This window comes from Chaetodon trifascialis, chromosome 10 (genome assembly GCF_039877785.1).
Source record: "Chaetodon trifascialis isolate fChaTrf1 chromosome 10, fChaTrf1.hap1, whole genome shotgun sequence".
In the NCBI taxonomy this organism is placed as follows: Eukaryota; Metazoa; Chordata; class Actinopteri; order Chaetodontiformes; family Chaetodontidae; genus Chaetodon; species Chaetodon trifascialis.
In genome coordinates this window covers 17,311,997-17,327,607 of record NC_092065.1, presented here as the reverse complement: position 1 = coordinate 17,327,607, position 15,611 = coordinate 17,311,997, and the positions used below count along the sequence as shown (strand labels likewise).

The 15,611-nt window shown below is 45.9% G+C and overlaps 1 protein-coding gene across 1 annotated transcript in view; it reads right to left on the bottom strand.

Moving 5' to 3' along the window:
* The window catches only part of ldlrad3 (low density lipoprotein receptor class A domain containing 3), a 73,117-nt gene extending 57,722 nt beyond the window's left edge, over window positions 1–15,395 (bottom strand). Inside the window, exon 1 of the mRNA XM_070972348.1 lies at window positions 15,076–15,395. Within this exon, the coding sequence (XP_070828449.1) occupies window positions 15,076–15,130 (55 nt within the window). The 5' untranslated portion in view covers window positions 15,131–15,395. The remainder of the gene's footprint in view (window positions 1–15,075) is intronic.
* Window positions 15,396–15,611: the final 216 nt, after the last annotated feature.

Genomic DNA, 15,611 nt, shown 5'->3' with positions numbered 1-15,611 from the left:
CTTGTCCTCTCCACAGCCTGAAGCTGGATTAGTCGCCATCCGCGCAGCAGATAACGAGGCAATTGTTTGGCTTCGGGACTTAGTGTTTGCTGTTTTATGGAATAAGGACAGAAAGTCGGAGTCAATTCCTCAAGGAAGGGAAGGAAGGCAGAATACAAGCCGAGTCTTCTGATGTGCAAAACATGCTCTTCTATAGCATCTCACTATAGCTCGCAGTTTGTGTTGTGATCAAAATTTTATTTAGAAGATGGCAGAAGACAGGAAGTGTTGCATGAACTTACAATATATGAGCCCGAGGAGGCTCAAGTTATATCATTTTTCCTTTTAATGTAACATAACTGGCACAAGTTTATAGTATGTTAGCTGTAGAATGCAGCATGAGAACTGAAAAGACTTGCTTTGGCAACAGTCACACTGCTTTAATGGCCTTAAAAAAGTCCGTCATTGGCACTTCACTCTTCCTCAGCTAATGCCTGTCTGAAAACCAGGACAATATGGCATCATCCCAGCGCAATCACTATCTCAAAGCATTCATTATACACAAGTTATTTTTGTTTCTCTCCATCAGATCTGCTCTCTTGGACTAACATCAAACACGGCGCTGCTTCAAGTCAACACGCCTGAGTGAAGGAAAGGTTTTAACCTCTTTTAGCTTATGGCATCATCACAGACATTGAGGGATAACTGTGATTCCAGAAAACAGCTTCTATTTCCCCAAGACCCCCTTGCAGCTAATCCAAACACACACACACGCACACACACACTTGTGCATCACATGGGTTTTGCCTGAAAAGATGCGTGGGGCTGTCTGGGGCTTGCAGTGCCTGCCAAGCCTTCTGTTGTCTGGCCAGATATGCAAACAATATATGCGCAAGAACAATATGAACGTCACAGCGATACAGCGGCTGTGCTTTCTACTTGCTTTAACTCTCGTCTCATTTCCACAGCTATGCAGTCAGTGCTCAGCTCTCTCCTTCCCAGATGAGACATCGACCTCTTGGCCTAGCAGCATTAAGTGCTTCCCAGCATTTGTGTAGTTCAGAAGAAAAAGCCTTTAAAATGACATGAATAAAGTATAAAATGTCTGAACAGCCAGTTTATTTCTGGTTTCATTAAAAAAAACGAACCGTTCTTCCACTAGCATGTGGCCACCCAGCGACGAGCAGGCATCTGAAAGGGAGGGGCGCAGACAGACCCTCTTAAAAGCCTCGGCCTTGTTAAAGAGGCTGCATTATTGATAGTGCATCTGTGGGCTGAAATAGTACCAGAGTGAGTGGAGTGAGACAGAGAGAGACAGAGAGGGTGAATGCCAGGTTGAAGAAGAGAAAAACTGTGATTTTGAACTGTGTTTATAGAAGAAAAAGAATGAAAATGATTTCCATCCATCAATATTATATCATTATGGGGTGTATGGAAGTATAATTTAGAATATGTAATATCTGCGTACTGTCTACACCTGTGCTGCTCTCAGGTGAAGGTTGTGGCTCGACAAATGGGAAAAAATGTGAGCGTTCCCTTCCTCTGAATGGAGCGGCAGCAAGCAGTGGCTGTACAGTAGATGTGTTTTGTAATATGCAACTAACAGCTGTCTGGTCGGGTAATCACTCCCCTGCAGCTACAGTATTTCTGTTCTCACATATGGACACATAAAGGTTAATGGAAACATATAGATGCAGACTTTGCGAGCGAGCAAGCACGCGCAGCTCTGCGGCGACATGAGCACAACACTGATTGTTTCATTAGCCTCTGCCTTATTATTATGTATTCGTTTAGCAGCCTCTCCTTTATCAAATAAGCCTTGCACCGACTGGCTTCTACTGCCTTTGGATCGTTGGAACGGTAACTGGCCAAATGAGCCTGGCTCAGCTAAACAAGGCCCTATTAATCACGCACTGGTGTCCCAATGATCTGGGATCACAGATCACACTGAGCCTCTAATCCCACAGCGTCAGTTTATTTTGGCTGTTTGTGAGCTCATCTGTGGTCAAATTAAAATGGAGATCAGAGCATCAATGCATAACAATGCAATGCTCAATATTGGTGATATAAAAGTCAGCGCGGTGATGTTCACCGAGGAGCAGAGGGAAGACAAAAGCATGCGGGCGCGCCGGCAGTGCGAGGCACTTTCAGAAAAGTTGTTTTGTTGCAGTTTTCTTTTAACCACTTGGCTTTAGCCTCAGTGAGGTAATTGTCCATCTAATCCTCTAAGAGATGACAGTAGCATTTTCAACAGCATCCCAGCCTATTAACATCACCTTGGGATTACCTTCACAGAGAGGAGGAGCTGATGGAGATGGCGAGGAGGGGGAAAGGATGAGGGGGAGAAGGGTGGCTAAAATGAGATTTTAGATGTTGGCACTGTGGTCAAGCTGCTCGCCGGTCCAATACAACAAATGCTTGTTCGCCTTGTTCGCCACAGAGACACGCAAAAAAAACCCCAGACATCGTATGAACAGAGAGGACACGTACACACAAAGCCAACCAGACAAATATCTTCTCCCGGACTTGAATTCCTCATCACTCCCGAGGAAGAAGCCCCTCCCGTCAAACAAACACATCTATCCCATTAATTCTGATTCCACACACCGGGCCATCACCGGCACAAAACTAAATGTCAACACTCCCCTGCGTCTCTTTCATCATGCAGTCGGCTGTCGCAGAGCACACCGGTAAACAGCACACACCCTTCATCCGCTGCTACGCCGCGAGACCCCTTGCTGAGCAATTTGGCATTTCCGCAGAGCCAGCCAGATAGTGAAAAATGATGCAGACAGTGGCACAGAGGGAAGCTGCCTCTGCTGACCTTATGTTACACCTGTGAGACTTCTCTGCGTCCTTCTAGCGCATCGAGCTCTGGACGTGACAGGAGGAGAGCATCTGGAAATAAAGGAATCCATCTTTTGTTTTTCTTTTTTTACAAAAACAGACATCGCTTACACAAGGTCAACAAAATTTATAAAGCAGTTAAGCTTTTCAGATGCTAAATGAGGCGCGCAAGAACTCAAAAGTCACAGGTGTGAGGCTTGAGAGTACATTTCATTTCATAAAAACAAATGTTTAAGGGATGGAAATTGAACTATTAATTCTCCTTAGCACACACGGGCTCATTATGCACCGCCGAGAAGATGTACTGGTGCAGAGGGTATGATGAGAGGAGTGGGGGAGAGGAGGAAGAGAAATAGCACCCTTTTACTCAAAAAGCGCCTGGGGTGAGACGGAGATAAAATGATGGAAGGAGAGGGAGCGCTCGCCAAAAAAAGACTGCCTTTGTCTGGCTTCTTCTAGTCTGTGTATTAGCAAGTAATGAGCTCCTAATTGTGAAGCCAGGCCATGGAGTCACTGCAGGGGTTGAAAAGCAGAGGGAACGAAGTATATCTGCCAAAATCACTGGGGCAAAGAGAGCGAAGGAGGAACAGAAAGGGAGAGCACAAGGTGAGAGGGAGAAGATATTACGGCAGGGGAGACAGAGACGCTACATTAAGGAGAAAGGGCAAAGGGGGACGGCGGGGGCGCTACAGCGGGAGTGTTTATAACGACAGCATGCAGATGAGTTAAAAGAGTGCCAGTGGCCCTCGCCTGTGCTCTCTGTCTCCACATCTGTCTCCTCTTTCTCTTTTTCTCTGCATGATAATATATCTACTCAAGTGAATGGTAATGAGTGAAAATGGTAATAAGTCAAATGGAGGGCCTCAGCTTAAACGGCAGAGGCTGTGCGAATAGTTCCCAGCGTGGCAGCTGATGTTGTAACTAAAGGTCATTCCAATAAGATCCCAGTCTCATGTGCTATCAGTAAAAGGCCAACTTAGACATAGAAGCGACATGACAGGAGGAGGCATGAACGGTGATGAGAAAGGTCACGAGAGCACTAGGTGACCACTTTCTCCCCGGCTCGTAATTACAGTCGGGGCGGCGAGTTCACAGCATGGGGATGTCTCACTCCTTCACACTCTCTGTTAAACTCTTCTCTCGTGGAAGGCGTGGGCGATGCTAATTTGTGCATTTCATGTGTTTGACTGCTGCTGTTCGTCTCAGTCTCACAGTGCCGATGCCCCCCATTGCGCCTCCTGGTTGCCACTTAATTCGTCTCCGGCAGGGAGCCCGCTGCACCCCGCTGCACCCTGCTGCACCCTGCTGCACATCTACTCTCAGAGATCGGCTGCAGTGGTCACACCTGTGATTCTGTAACCCTCATTCACACACAGAGGCCTGGATCTCTGTGTTGTCATGGTAATGGATAAAAAGTACTCTCAGCACTACATTTGGAAAAAAAAAACTTAATACGATCATGTTATGAAAACAGCCTTGTCCTTCTCACTGCATATCACATGCAGGCTCATGTCACGCTCAGAGGTGCAGCTCCTTGACACCTCTATAGCTTCCACCTGGGTCAATAGCGCCATCTACTCCTGACATTATTCCACTTGCTTTTGTTTCTAATGGCATGTGCTCTGCTTCAAATGCAATGAGCAGCGCTTTAGCTGACCAGGTGACTGGACGTGCATCAGTCTGCACCAGCGATTAGTGCCATCAACCTCATTTCTCTCGCAGCTGCACCAGCACCATTGCTCGTAATGAAAGGAGCGGTGGTGGTGGGGGGTGAGGCGGCGGTGGCTGGTCTGACAGAGACACACTGCTCAAAGTGCGTTGCACGGCACCGGTAAGGACACCAAACCAAATGAAAACAAATGGCCCCCCTCTGAAAGCAGCTCCCACTCCTTTTGTTTTTTTCTTTTTTGTTTTCCGGTGGTTTTATTTGCTTTCATGTGAGTTTGTGGTCAGTTAATTGGGTTTGGTTCAGGAGTGTCAGCGGTACTGATCTGAGCTAACCTGCAAAGGGGTCAGTTGCAAGCAACACTGCATGGTACTGCACAGTCTTAGGATGTATTGCGTGCTCACGCATGCACGCCTGGCCTCGGGTGAATGTGCCTTCCCATTGCAACGCGGACTTACAAGTGTCCACGCACACTCTTGTGCATCAGCGTTTACGTGTCTGTGTTTGCACATTCTGCGCCCATAGATTTCTGAGTGTCTATGTGTGGGTGTGGGTGCAGTGAAGAATGTGTGACTGGCTGCAGAGGTCAGTCAAGGAGGAATCTATCATAATCCATCATAATCAGCCGCTGTGCTGTTCCTTCAGGACAGATGAGCTCCTGACCCATGGCGGACACGGTGGAGATGAGAATCACACGAGGGTGAAATGTGATGTTTACCAGCTTGACTACTTTCTGTATAAGACATTTTCAACTCGGGCAGGTCAAGGCATCTGCAAAAGCATGCGGTTATTGAGGGAGCCCGGCAATTCTTTCGTGCACATTTTTTTTTTCCCAGTGAACGCACATTTAGCATTTTGGAAATGTCACTTGAGTAATTCAGCTGCATCAGAAAGATTGCCTGTCTGATGTTGGTTGGATGGAGTGATGGACATGCCATTGTCTGCGCATTAAGGCTGAGCAAATGTGCATCGGCATGATGGCTGAGCAATTACAATGTTAGCAAAAATACAATATGACAAAGTACAACATCCAAATTCTAGGAGCTGTCATTTTTTGATAAAGGTAAAATGTGTTTCAACATACCATAAAAATGAAACACTGTGGTGATACAGAGACGCCTTAGCTTACAAATCATGTTGTCCAGGCATAAGGGAACATACTTGTTTGGAACAGAATCTAGCAAAAATCATCATCATCATCATTTTTGTATGTTTTTCTGTGAAAATGAAATGCAAAAGTTTCCATTCCCACTAAAGCTGTAACTCATATCTGTCAAAATAACTGCAATATGACTTTCTTTTTTGCATATATGTGCAACAAATCTGTCAAAAATACACACATAAATACAAATACATATAATGGACTCTGCTTTTGATCAGCAGCACACCGGCGGAACATCAAAAGCCCTGAAAGTGTCATTAAACAAGTCTCCAGAGAGCACTAACTTCTGAAGTACACGAACATAAAGCTCCATCCAAGTCTCCGGAAATCCCACCAATCCTTCATTAAGTATCCGGAGTCATTAGGCACGGGATGGCCAGGCTGACATATCGTCCTAGGCATAAAAGAAATTAGTCAAATCTTAGGCCTGCAGCCTCTCATTAGAGCAGGCTGCACAGAGACAGACTCAATTACCATCTCTGACACACTGGACCTGGGCAAAACTAATGGCTCTGGTCCAATAATGACCTGAACTCCCTGCCCCCTCCCCCGCTCCACAATGAATCCGCCCCCACTTTCATTTACCCTCTCGTATCTCTCCTCTGCTCTCCCCAGATCAAAATATCGGAGGGTAAAAATGGGTTTCTGCTTTTCAATCCTGAAGAGCAAGACCCCCCCCTCGCCTCCACCGCCCCGCTTTCGTCTTTGGTATTCATTGAACAAGTGAAAAGAATTCATTTTGTAGCCTAGTGCTGGGGGCTGCTGCCAAGCCATGGTTGACAGGGAAGCAGCATTAAGGCAATTAACATGGGCTTTGCATTTGATTTTGGCTGGCGGGACTGCCTCTGTAAACAGCAGGCGGGATCAGGTGATTAGTTCCTGTGAAGATGAATGCCTCGCCTCCCCTGGTCCCTGCCCAAGAGAGGATTACCCTTTATACATACTGTGCATACACGCTGCACCGTATGCATACACATACATTCACACATGCACGCTGACTCAAATGCACGATCTTCACTAGAGAGGAGCGAGAGTGAGCGTAAGGAATCAAAGTGTGCGTGCACCTGAAGCGAGGGGCCGACAGCTCAGGGGGTTAAGCCATGTTTGTGACATGACAAAGGTGGAGTCATGTCTCCTCCGCTTTTAGCTTCCACATCGCTTCAGAGACAGAGAAATTCTCCCTGCCTGCCTCGACCCTTTTCATCATCCATTTAACACACACACTAATTCTTTGGATTCGGCTCCGTTTAATGAGCAGGTTTTCAGGTATGTAATAATGGGAAATTCAATATCAATATCAAGGGGTCTTGACTCAAAGCTCTGAAATTAATTGTGACAAATAGGCAATTATTTCAAGTCAGCCGAATTGAGATTGATCTTATTTGTTCATTTATGCACTTGCCTGGAGGAGCAGCCTCAAGTACATAATGACTTTTAAGTCCCCAGACTGGAATTTCACCTGAGAGGTTGCTAAATCAAACGTGCGTCCCCGAGAGTGAGCGCGCAATAATTGGTGAAAGTCTTCCATTGGCACCGCCAACTAAATGTCAATCTGGTGCAGAGAGAAGGGCAGGTCACGTCTCTTGTATTTTTCCCCATGGATACAGGGGCAGAGATCAGAGCAAGTCAGGTTTTAGCTGCTAGCTGCTCTCGCTCCATCGCGCCTGGCCACAATGCTTGTGCCACCGGAATAAGGTAAATGAAATAAGATGTGGGCAGCAGGTAGTGCACGTGCCTCACAGCAAGAAGGTCACCAGTTCGATCCCCGGGTCGGGCAGGGCCTTTCTGTGCGAAGTTTGCATGTTCTTCCCGTGCATGCGTGGGTTCTCTCCGGGCACTCCGGCTTCCTCCCACAGACCACAAACATGCTCATTAGGTTGATTGGTGACTCTAAGATTGCCCTTAGGTGAGAGTGTGAGCGTGACTGGTTGTCTGTCTATATATGTTGCCCTGCGATCGACTGGCAACCGGCTCAGGGTGTACCCCGCCTCTCGCCCGTTGACAGCTGGGATAGGCTCCAGCCCCCCCACCTATAGGTGGTATAGAAAATGGATGGATGGAAATAACATACATGCAAAGATCACAAATGCGATCTTGACACTTAAAACCTGCTGAACAATCAGATTGTTGTCAATAAGACATAAGGCTGTACTGCGTTCATATGGGGGGAGAAAATTCAACGCAGTCTGCAAATGATTGAAATTTTGCAGCGTATGACACCTCAGTTATAACTGCGAGTTCCGCTTCAGCGAACAGCTTGTTTCATGAGCTGGCATTACCCGCGTGTGAGTCTTGGACTTAAGCGTTTACCCCTGACCTATTAATCAATCCTGAATCACTGTGTTGTGCGATAGCAGAAAAAGAGTTCCACTAAAGGTCTCTGTAATTCTAAAGATGAATCTAATCCAGCAGAAAAATACATTAGCGGTAACGCCGTGTTTCTAAAACGGGTTTCTACGATGCCACTGACGACAATTTGCATAGTTATCACACGGGCCATGGAATGCTTACGTCATCACACTTGGCACGCAAAAAGGGAGAATTGAGAGAAACAAATGTCTGTGTGATTGCAATCAAAAAACCGTGTCTAGTCAAAATAACCATTTTACTTCTGATTAGATGTTTGGAAAACCGCATCTAATTACAGCATCCAAAGCTGGCGGATGGAGTTGGACCACTCAGTGGAATGATGAAACTGCCAGAGCTGTATCAATTAAAGCAATTATGCATGAGGCTAAAGGTACAGTATGTCCACACAGTGGAATCGCAGGTATTTGGCTGCTATGAGGATAAAACGCTTTCACATCACATTCATATTCTGTAAATGTCCAAAATAGCAGGGGCAGGAGATTATTTATTTTGTGCGATCTTGTGTTTTCTGAATGATTCTTGTAATGAATAGGATTCACTGAGTCCGTCTCCAAGGCCATAGTCATCTCAGCATCTTAAGAGACAAATCGAAGTCACACGAAGATCCAAACGCATAAACCGTAGTCAGACCACGTGAATTTCCGCACAGGTCGACGAACAAACAGAGGAGCAGCTGCCCTGATGTTATCTGTGTTTCTCCCGGGGGTTTTTGTTGACCTTTGAGGTAGTGTTTGTTTGGTTTGACAGAGGGATGCTGGAATTTCAGTCCAAAATAGCCTGTCGGTGTCCACACTGGCTGCCACGGTGGCAGTGAGACACCGTACAGCAAACGACTGCTGATCACGGGGGACAGCCGGGGAGCCAGCTGTCAGCCTGCCAGGGTCCGCTCCCCGTCTGACAGCAGGCAAAGCAACACAGGGGACACATGCGGCGGGTCGCTCTCCTCTCAGAGGGGGCACCGTGGATGAAGACAAAAGCGGGGGAACCAAGGTGACTGGCCGGGGTGAAAGCGAGCCAATGCGGCGCGAGAAATAATCCATACCTCTGAAGCTGTGTCCAAACGCTCCAAAAGTTCAGAGCCTCCAAAGTCCGCGGACTGAATGCACTGCGACAGATCAGCAACGTCAAGGTCAAACGTTTCTGAAGGCTCAAAACTTTGGACAAGGCTCAACAGTAGACTGACAGCGATTCAGCCTGCTGCTGACAGCTCGGCCCCACTGAGATAAAACAGCTGTGGACTCTGCTTTAATTTAAAATATTTAACATCATTCCAACATCATCAGCTAGCAGCACTCTGTGTGATTGCAGTCCACTGTGGGAGTCTTAAACTAGGACCTGCATCACGACCTTCGACAGGACTGCTCTGACTATTAAACACAACAACATAATGAGCAATTAAGTGTTAAATTACCTTGCTATTTTATAGGTCGAATACATTTAGCATATATAGAGAACATATCCAAAAGGTTAACTGCCCTCATGATGCACAAATAAAGCCAACAACACCTGTTTGGATCATTCCACAGGTAAAAAGGTGCACTGGTAACAGGTGATAGTATCGTGATTGGGTATGAAAGGGGCATCCTGGAAGACTCAGTCGTTCATAAGCAGGGATGGAGTGAGGTTCACCACTTTGTGAACACATGACTGTATAAAGGAGATTACTACAGGGACTCATGAACACTTGTAACACTGTTCTGTTTCTATTTACATTTCACACAATGTCCCAACTTTTTCTGCAGTTGGATTTCTACTCAACTTACATTAAATACACAATAAGTGTCAGATGTGATTGATTACCGCACTGCAATTCTCCACCTCTTCAATGTCACAGTTCATTGAAATTAACTTTTCCTCCCTGCTCTGCCTGATCTTTTCCTTGGAGCGGTTCGCTGCTGTACAAAGGCAATGAATGGGATGCTGCAGCTCACCCCATCTCTCCGTATACATGGTGTCTACGCCCTAAAGGCCTGGAGAGTTCATGATAGCTTACAACAGTCCACTGTTAAACTTGTGATAGGTAAGTTGGCTGTCCTCTCTCATACAGTATGTGTGAAATATGTGTATGTGCACCTCTGTATGTGTTGCAGACTACAGCAGCAAGAAAGGTCCAAAAACATCCACTATTAAGACTTCACTTTAAAACAAACTCAAGGTACCCTTTGGGTTCAGCACAGTATATTGTTAAAATCAATGTCTAGCACAAAATGCCGTCATGGTCAACTCCACAGGGAATAGCTATAGATAGTATACACAGCACTGGGTAAATGCACTGAGCAAATACTGCATGCAGTGAAAAGCATGCCGTATGTCCAGAAACTGAAAAAATGAAACAGCTAGTATTCTCAAAACAACTCTGTTCAGTAAATATAAGATTCACCCAAGACTGAGGTGATCTTGACATCCAAGGACGTGCTGGATCAATATAAGGCAACCACCTGGGATTAACAGAGCTTCTGCATCACTGCATGGCAAATTAGTTCAGATCAATCCAAAATCAATATGTAATGAGCTGTCCTCTAACTTTTTCCAGTACATTTTACTCCTCTCTGTTTCTCTCTGTCTCCCTGGATCCATATATCCCTACCTTCATGAAACATTTAGCATCATGACTTATATATCAGAGATGCTCAAAGAGAATGGACACCGCACCAGCATTCCTCTCAGAGAAAAATACAATGTGATTTACACTCGATGGGCAAAGATACTACAATGTACCAACACGCTTCACATGAAACATGCATTATATATAGTTATATTTGACTGAAAAATGATGAAACAGACTCCACACAACAAGTGCTTACAGTAGTTAAAGTTAAGTTGTTACCAAAGGCTGAAACGTGACTCCAGTCATGTGGCTTTGTGAACAGCTCTGGGAACTAAAGCCACACTGGCCGTCCTTACTCCATGGCATTCTCTCTGAGACCATGACTGGAAGCACACCAACCATGTCAGCCGCTCTTTCTCTTTCTCTCTTTCCTGTTCCAAAGACACGCAGAGATAAGCACAGACACATAGCGGTTTATTGGGCCAACTGGCATGCCTCTGAGAAGCCACAGTGCAGAAGCACAAAGCACAATAAGCAGGAGACAATGTGATTCTGTGTCCCTGTTCAGTGGGAGAAATGACCCAAATAGCCTGCCTTTGGCCGCGGATGAAAATATCCGACCACCTGGCCTGCGTGTGTGGCCTGGTAACGCGACAAAACTGAGCTATTTAACAGACAAGAGCGTGCGTGGAGTGGTCCATAGACGCTTTGCAGATACTGTACAGATGTGTTGCGTGAGCGGGTAAATAACAGCAACGTGTAAAGCATCGAGATTTCTTACAAAATTCCTCACTGGAGCCAGACATGGGCCTTCAGAGGTCGAGAAGCCTCCTTATTCAAGATGAATGGTAGACCATATACACGCTGCGAGCCTTAGCGCTCAAAGCAGATTTATTGCTCAGATCTGATTTTTTTTTTATTTGGCTGTTCGCATTAATCTTTTAAATGTGGCCATCGTCCTGAACTGACCCGTATGCGCAACAGACACTCTGGCCAGAGACATAGTCGTGAGAGGATATTAATACAAACGTGCAAGTAATTATTTTGGCTTTAACACATGCTCAAACTTTCTTGTGTTTTATCGGTGCATCGGCCCCATCAGCACGAGCAATAAGTGACAGACAAGAACACACGCATTGTGTAATATCTGATATCAGCGCCTGTAAAGTGAGGGATTGCAGGGAGCAAACGGCTGAAATATATCAACCAGTTAAACAAAATTATGTCTGCATAGTGTTTGATCACCACACAGCTGCATTATAGGATATTTGATCCAGGCAGCCCTGGATGCTCGAGCAATGTGATCCAACATTTCTAAAATTGCCATGTATATCACAAAGCTGATCCTTAACAGGCAATAATCGTCCTCGGGTGCAGGGGGAAATAACTGATGCACGGCTAATTCATCTTTCCGATGTTCTACCTCAATTTATTTATATCAATATTCCCCCAGTGCATGGCCGAGCAGACCAGCCGAGCAGCTTCAATATACTTTCAGGATGCACAACACAGCACTGTAAACTTGCCTTGATTGTAACTGCAGTGCAACATTCCACTGTTTGGGGATCGTGTGGCTAAATCTCGTATTACATAATAGCGCTGATTTACCTCATCTAGCTTTCAGGGCGAGCGCAAGGCTGCAAGGATGCAAAGGTAGGAGTCTGGTCCAGTGCAGTGTCTGTGAAGTCTGTTAGCATCCTCTGAAAGTGAGTACAAGGTTACTCAATTTGATGTGGTGTCATCACTATGGGATGGATGCTGTGAGAGAACTATTACTGCAAATAATCAACAAAAAGCGCACTGATAGAAACTTATAAGAGATGGGAACATTTGGAGAGAGGAAACAGCCATTTTTTACATTGAGGTTGTGAAATTTGTGATATTTGTACTGGATATATATCAGATATTTGTGGCAAATTCTCTAAATTTAGTATAGATGAATCTTGTCTTCGCCTTGAGTTTGACTTGGCCAGGTGATCCTGTATGGCCTGGAAAGAATGTAAAACAGGAGCTAGAAAATATCCTCATCTTGTAAATAAAGTATCGCAGCCAGATGCAGGTGAAAAGACTGAAATTGGCTGCTGTGTAAGGCTCACTTTATATTCCATTAAGAGGTTTTATCACCCAAACTGTGAACTGCAGTAATTTTGGACACTGTTCAGGGAAGATATTAAAATGAATGGATCTGTTCAGCGTTTGCATGACAGCATGCAATACAGCGCTTACAATGCAATACAAACGATGCATGCACACTTCACCATGGAAACCATTCACAGTTTCTGAATCTTTGGTGCAGCGTGTGCAGGAAAACGACCTGCACTCACACATCACACATCACACATCGTGTGTGTTTGCAGGTCTGCAACTTCCACAGCTAAGATCATGTGTAGGGAATAAAATATTTCGATTCTTATGGTGGACATTTGGGAAAACCCTGAGGCTAGTGCATGAAAAACCTACAATGGAAGTTCTTCCTACATTCATATTATATCTGCTTTATTATATTTAGGGTAGACGCTGTGTGGGGTGGGAAATCCTTCCAATGCAATATTCCATTGCCATATCCTAAAATGTCAATATTGTGATTATCTGGTCAGCCAAGACCGAAATAGATTCTGAAAAGTGTTAGAGCTTTTATTAATGTCTGGGTTAAAGATCAAATTAAATGCAAAACATTGTGACAGAACACCCAATTTAGGCCTAATATTATTGTTTCATTTGTAAGCCAGAGTTTTAACCAATAGCAATGTCCTGTCAGAGGACAATACTGGCTGCTAATATCTATGCTCTATTCTTCTATTTTTACTAATAAGCTGGCCCGGGCACCAACACAACACAACACACACACACACACACACACACACACACACACACACACACACACACACACACACACACACACACACACACACACACACACACACAGCCTTGCTGATGTTATTATGACCCTGGTCAGGCTATGAGCTAATGAAAGGCTGAAACACAATTTGTTTATTCAAAGCTGACAACACATAAGCAATACTGAAGAAAACAAACTGCAGTAATATTCTGCCAGAAAATTTCTGACATCAATCATGTGTACGTGCTCCTTTGCTCCAATAGAGCAAACCAGGGTGGCTTTTGGCAGCCCGCACTGAATCTGTGTTCTACCCCTAATATAATGTTATTCACACTTCAGCCTCGCTGTCATCCACAGAAACACATTCATACGCACATGCACGCTAACTAGGTGTGTATTTCCTGCGTTTGATAGCAAGTGTTAAATTCAAAAGTTGACACATATTTCACAAGTTTTGCGCTTGTTTACACGGAGAACAGACGTCTTTGGAGGTATATTCAAAAACCGGTGCAATTAAATACTGTGAAATATGAGATTGTCAGAGTAGGAAGAGCACAGGTGAGACTAACAACATATTCAGGTGTCCCAGCCAGTCCTGGGACAGAGAGTCAGCATGTACACCACCAGGACCCCAAAGCATTTATATCAACGCACCTGCAATACCAGCAAAGCACATTTACATGTATTCAATACAGGAGATATGACTGAGAGTGAGCTCAAACCATGTTGCTTTGTTTACACTGCATAAAGGCACCTCTAACATGTTAGTTTAAAGGCTTGTTATCCCACCAATAAACAAACTGTGCATGCAGAGGGATAACATATATTAATTACACTCCATGCATGTGTACACTGGGCGTGCATACAGTAAATCAGCATCATCAGGTGGGATTACAACTCAGCTAAAACTTGATGAACACATTTCAAACACGCTGGGCCTGAAACAAATGTCCTCTCTCTGTTCCTTCCTCAGAAATGGTCCCTTGCCTTGTCATCGTGATTCCACATGTGTTTCACATCTATTCACTGCAAGCCATCGCTGACATGGACAGTTAGTTTTTCAGCACACTGTAATAACCAGTGGATAGATGTCACTGATCGGAATACCAGCTCCAAAGTGCAGCTGCGTGAAAAGTGCCAACTGGCTGTCCTAAGTATAAACCCCGCGTCCAAGCGTCCTCCACCGGGGCCCCAGCTGCCATGGCGGGGCTGGAGAACAGATTGACTTGTCAACATCGTCCTGTCAACAACCTCCCGGCCATAACTTAACCCGGAGGAGCCTAGAAGCCCATGTCAGAGAAACACACAGCAGGCTGGGTGGATGTGGCGTGGAGTGAGTCTGCGGCAGTGAAGGGGACACGCAGCCAGCGCAACGCGTTCGACATGCATGAAAAACTGAAGACGCTGCCGCCCCGGCTGCAACAGCTCCCAATCTCCAGCCAGAAAAAGGAAGAAGTTCATGGAAATAGAAAGTCTGAAAGCTTCTCTAAAGGCTGCTCTGATAAGTTTCAACTCATCGAAAGGAGAAGAACAGCTCGTACAGTAAACTGTCCCACACAGCGAACACTTCACTGATTTTTCGGCCCCCCCCTCCTCCTCCTCCTCCTCGAACCCACCCGTACTCTGACAACAACATTAGTTTCTGTGTGTTTCCAAAAACTCACCTACAGTTCTTGAGCCTGACCCCGAACCAAGCAGAAGGTACCAGATCCACATCATACGGTCACCGTTTCCTCCCCCGGTCTGCCCTTGCTGTCCTGCCCCGCAGCGGGGCCAAAAACTCGGGGCAAAGACGAAAAACTTCTCCGCTGCAGCTCCTCCTGCTTCTTGAGCTCTTAAAGTCCCGACTTTTGTTTTTCTTCCGGCTGAACTTCGACTACGTTCGGCGTCAGAGAGGTGGGTTCGTGTTGGGAGTCCGGGTCGGGCAGAGCGGGCTGGAGCCGGAGGGGGCTTCGGGGTGGCGGCAGGCAGGCTGGGGAGACGGTGGCTCGTGCGTTGGTGCAGAGAGAGGCGGAGTCGGAGGCAGAGAGCCGGAGAGCAGAGGTCGGCCGGTGCGGGACAGCGGGTCCCAAAGTGCGGGCGAGGGACAGCTAACGGTCCCCGCTACCTGCTGCGGGAGCGGCACCGTTACTCCGGTCACAGCGATGCCAGCTCGCAGCTGTGCTCTCACCTCAGTACACGAAGGCCTTTTTGTTCAGCA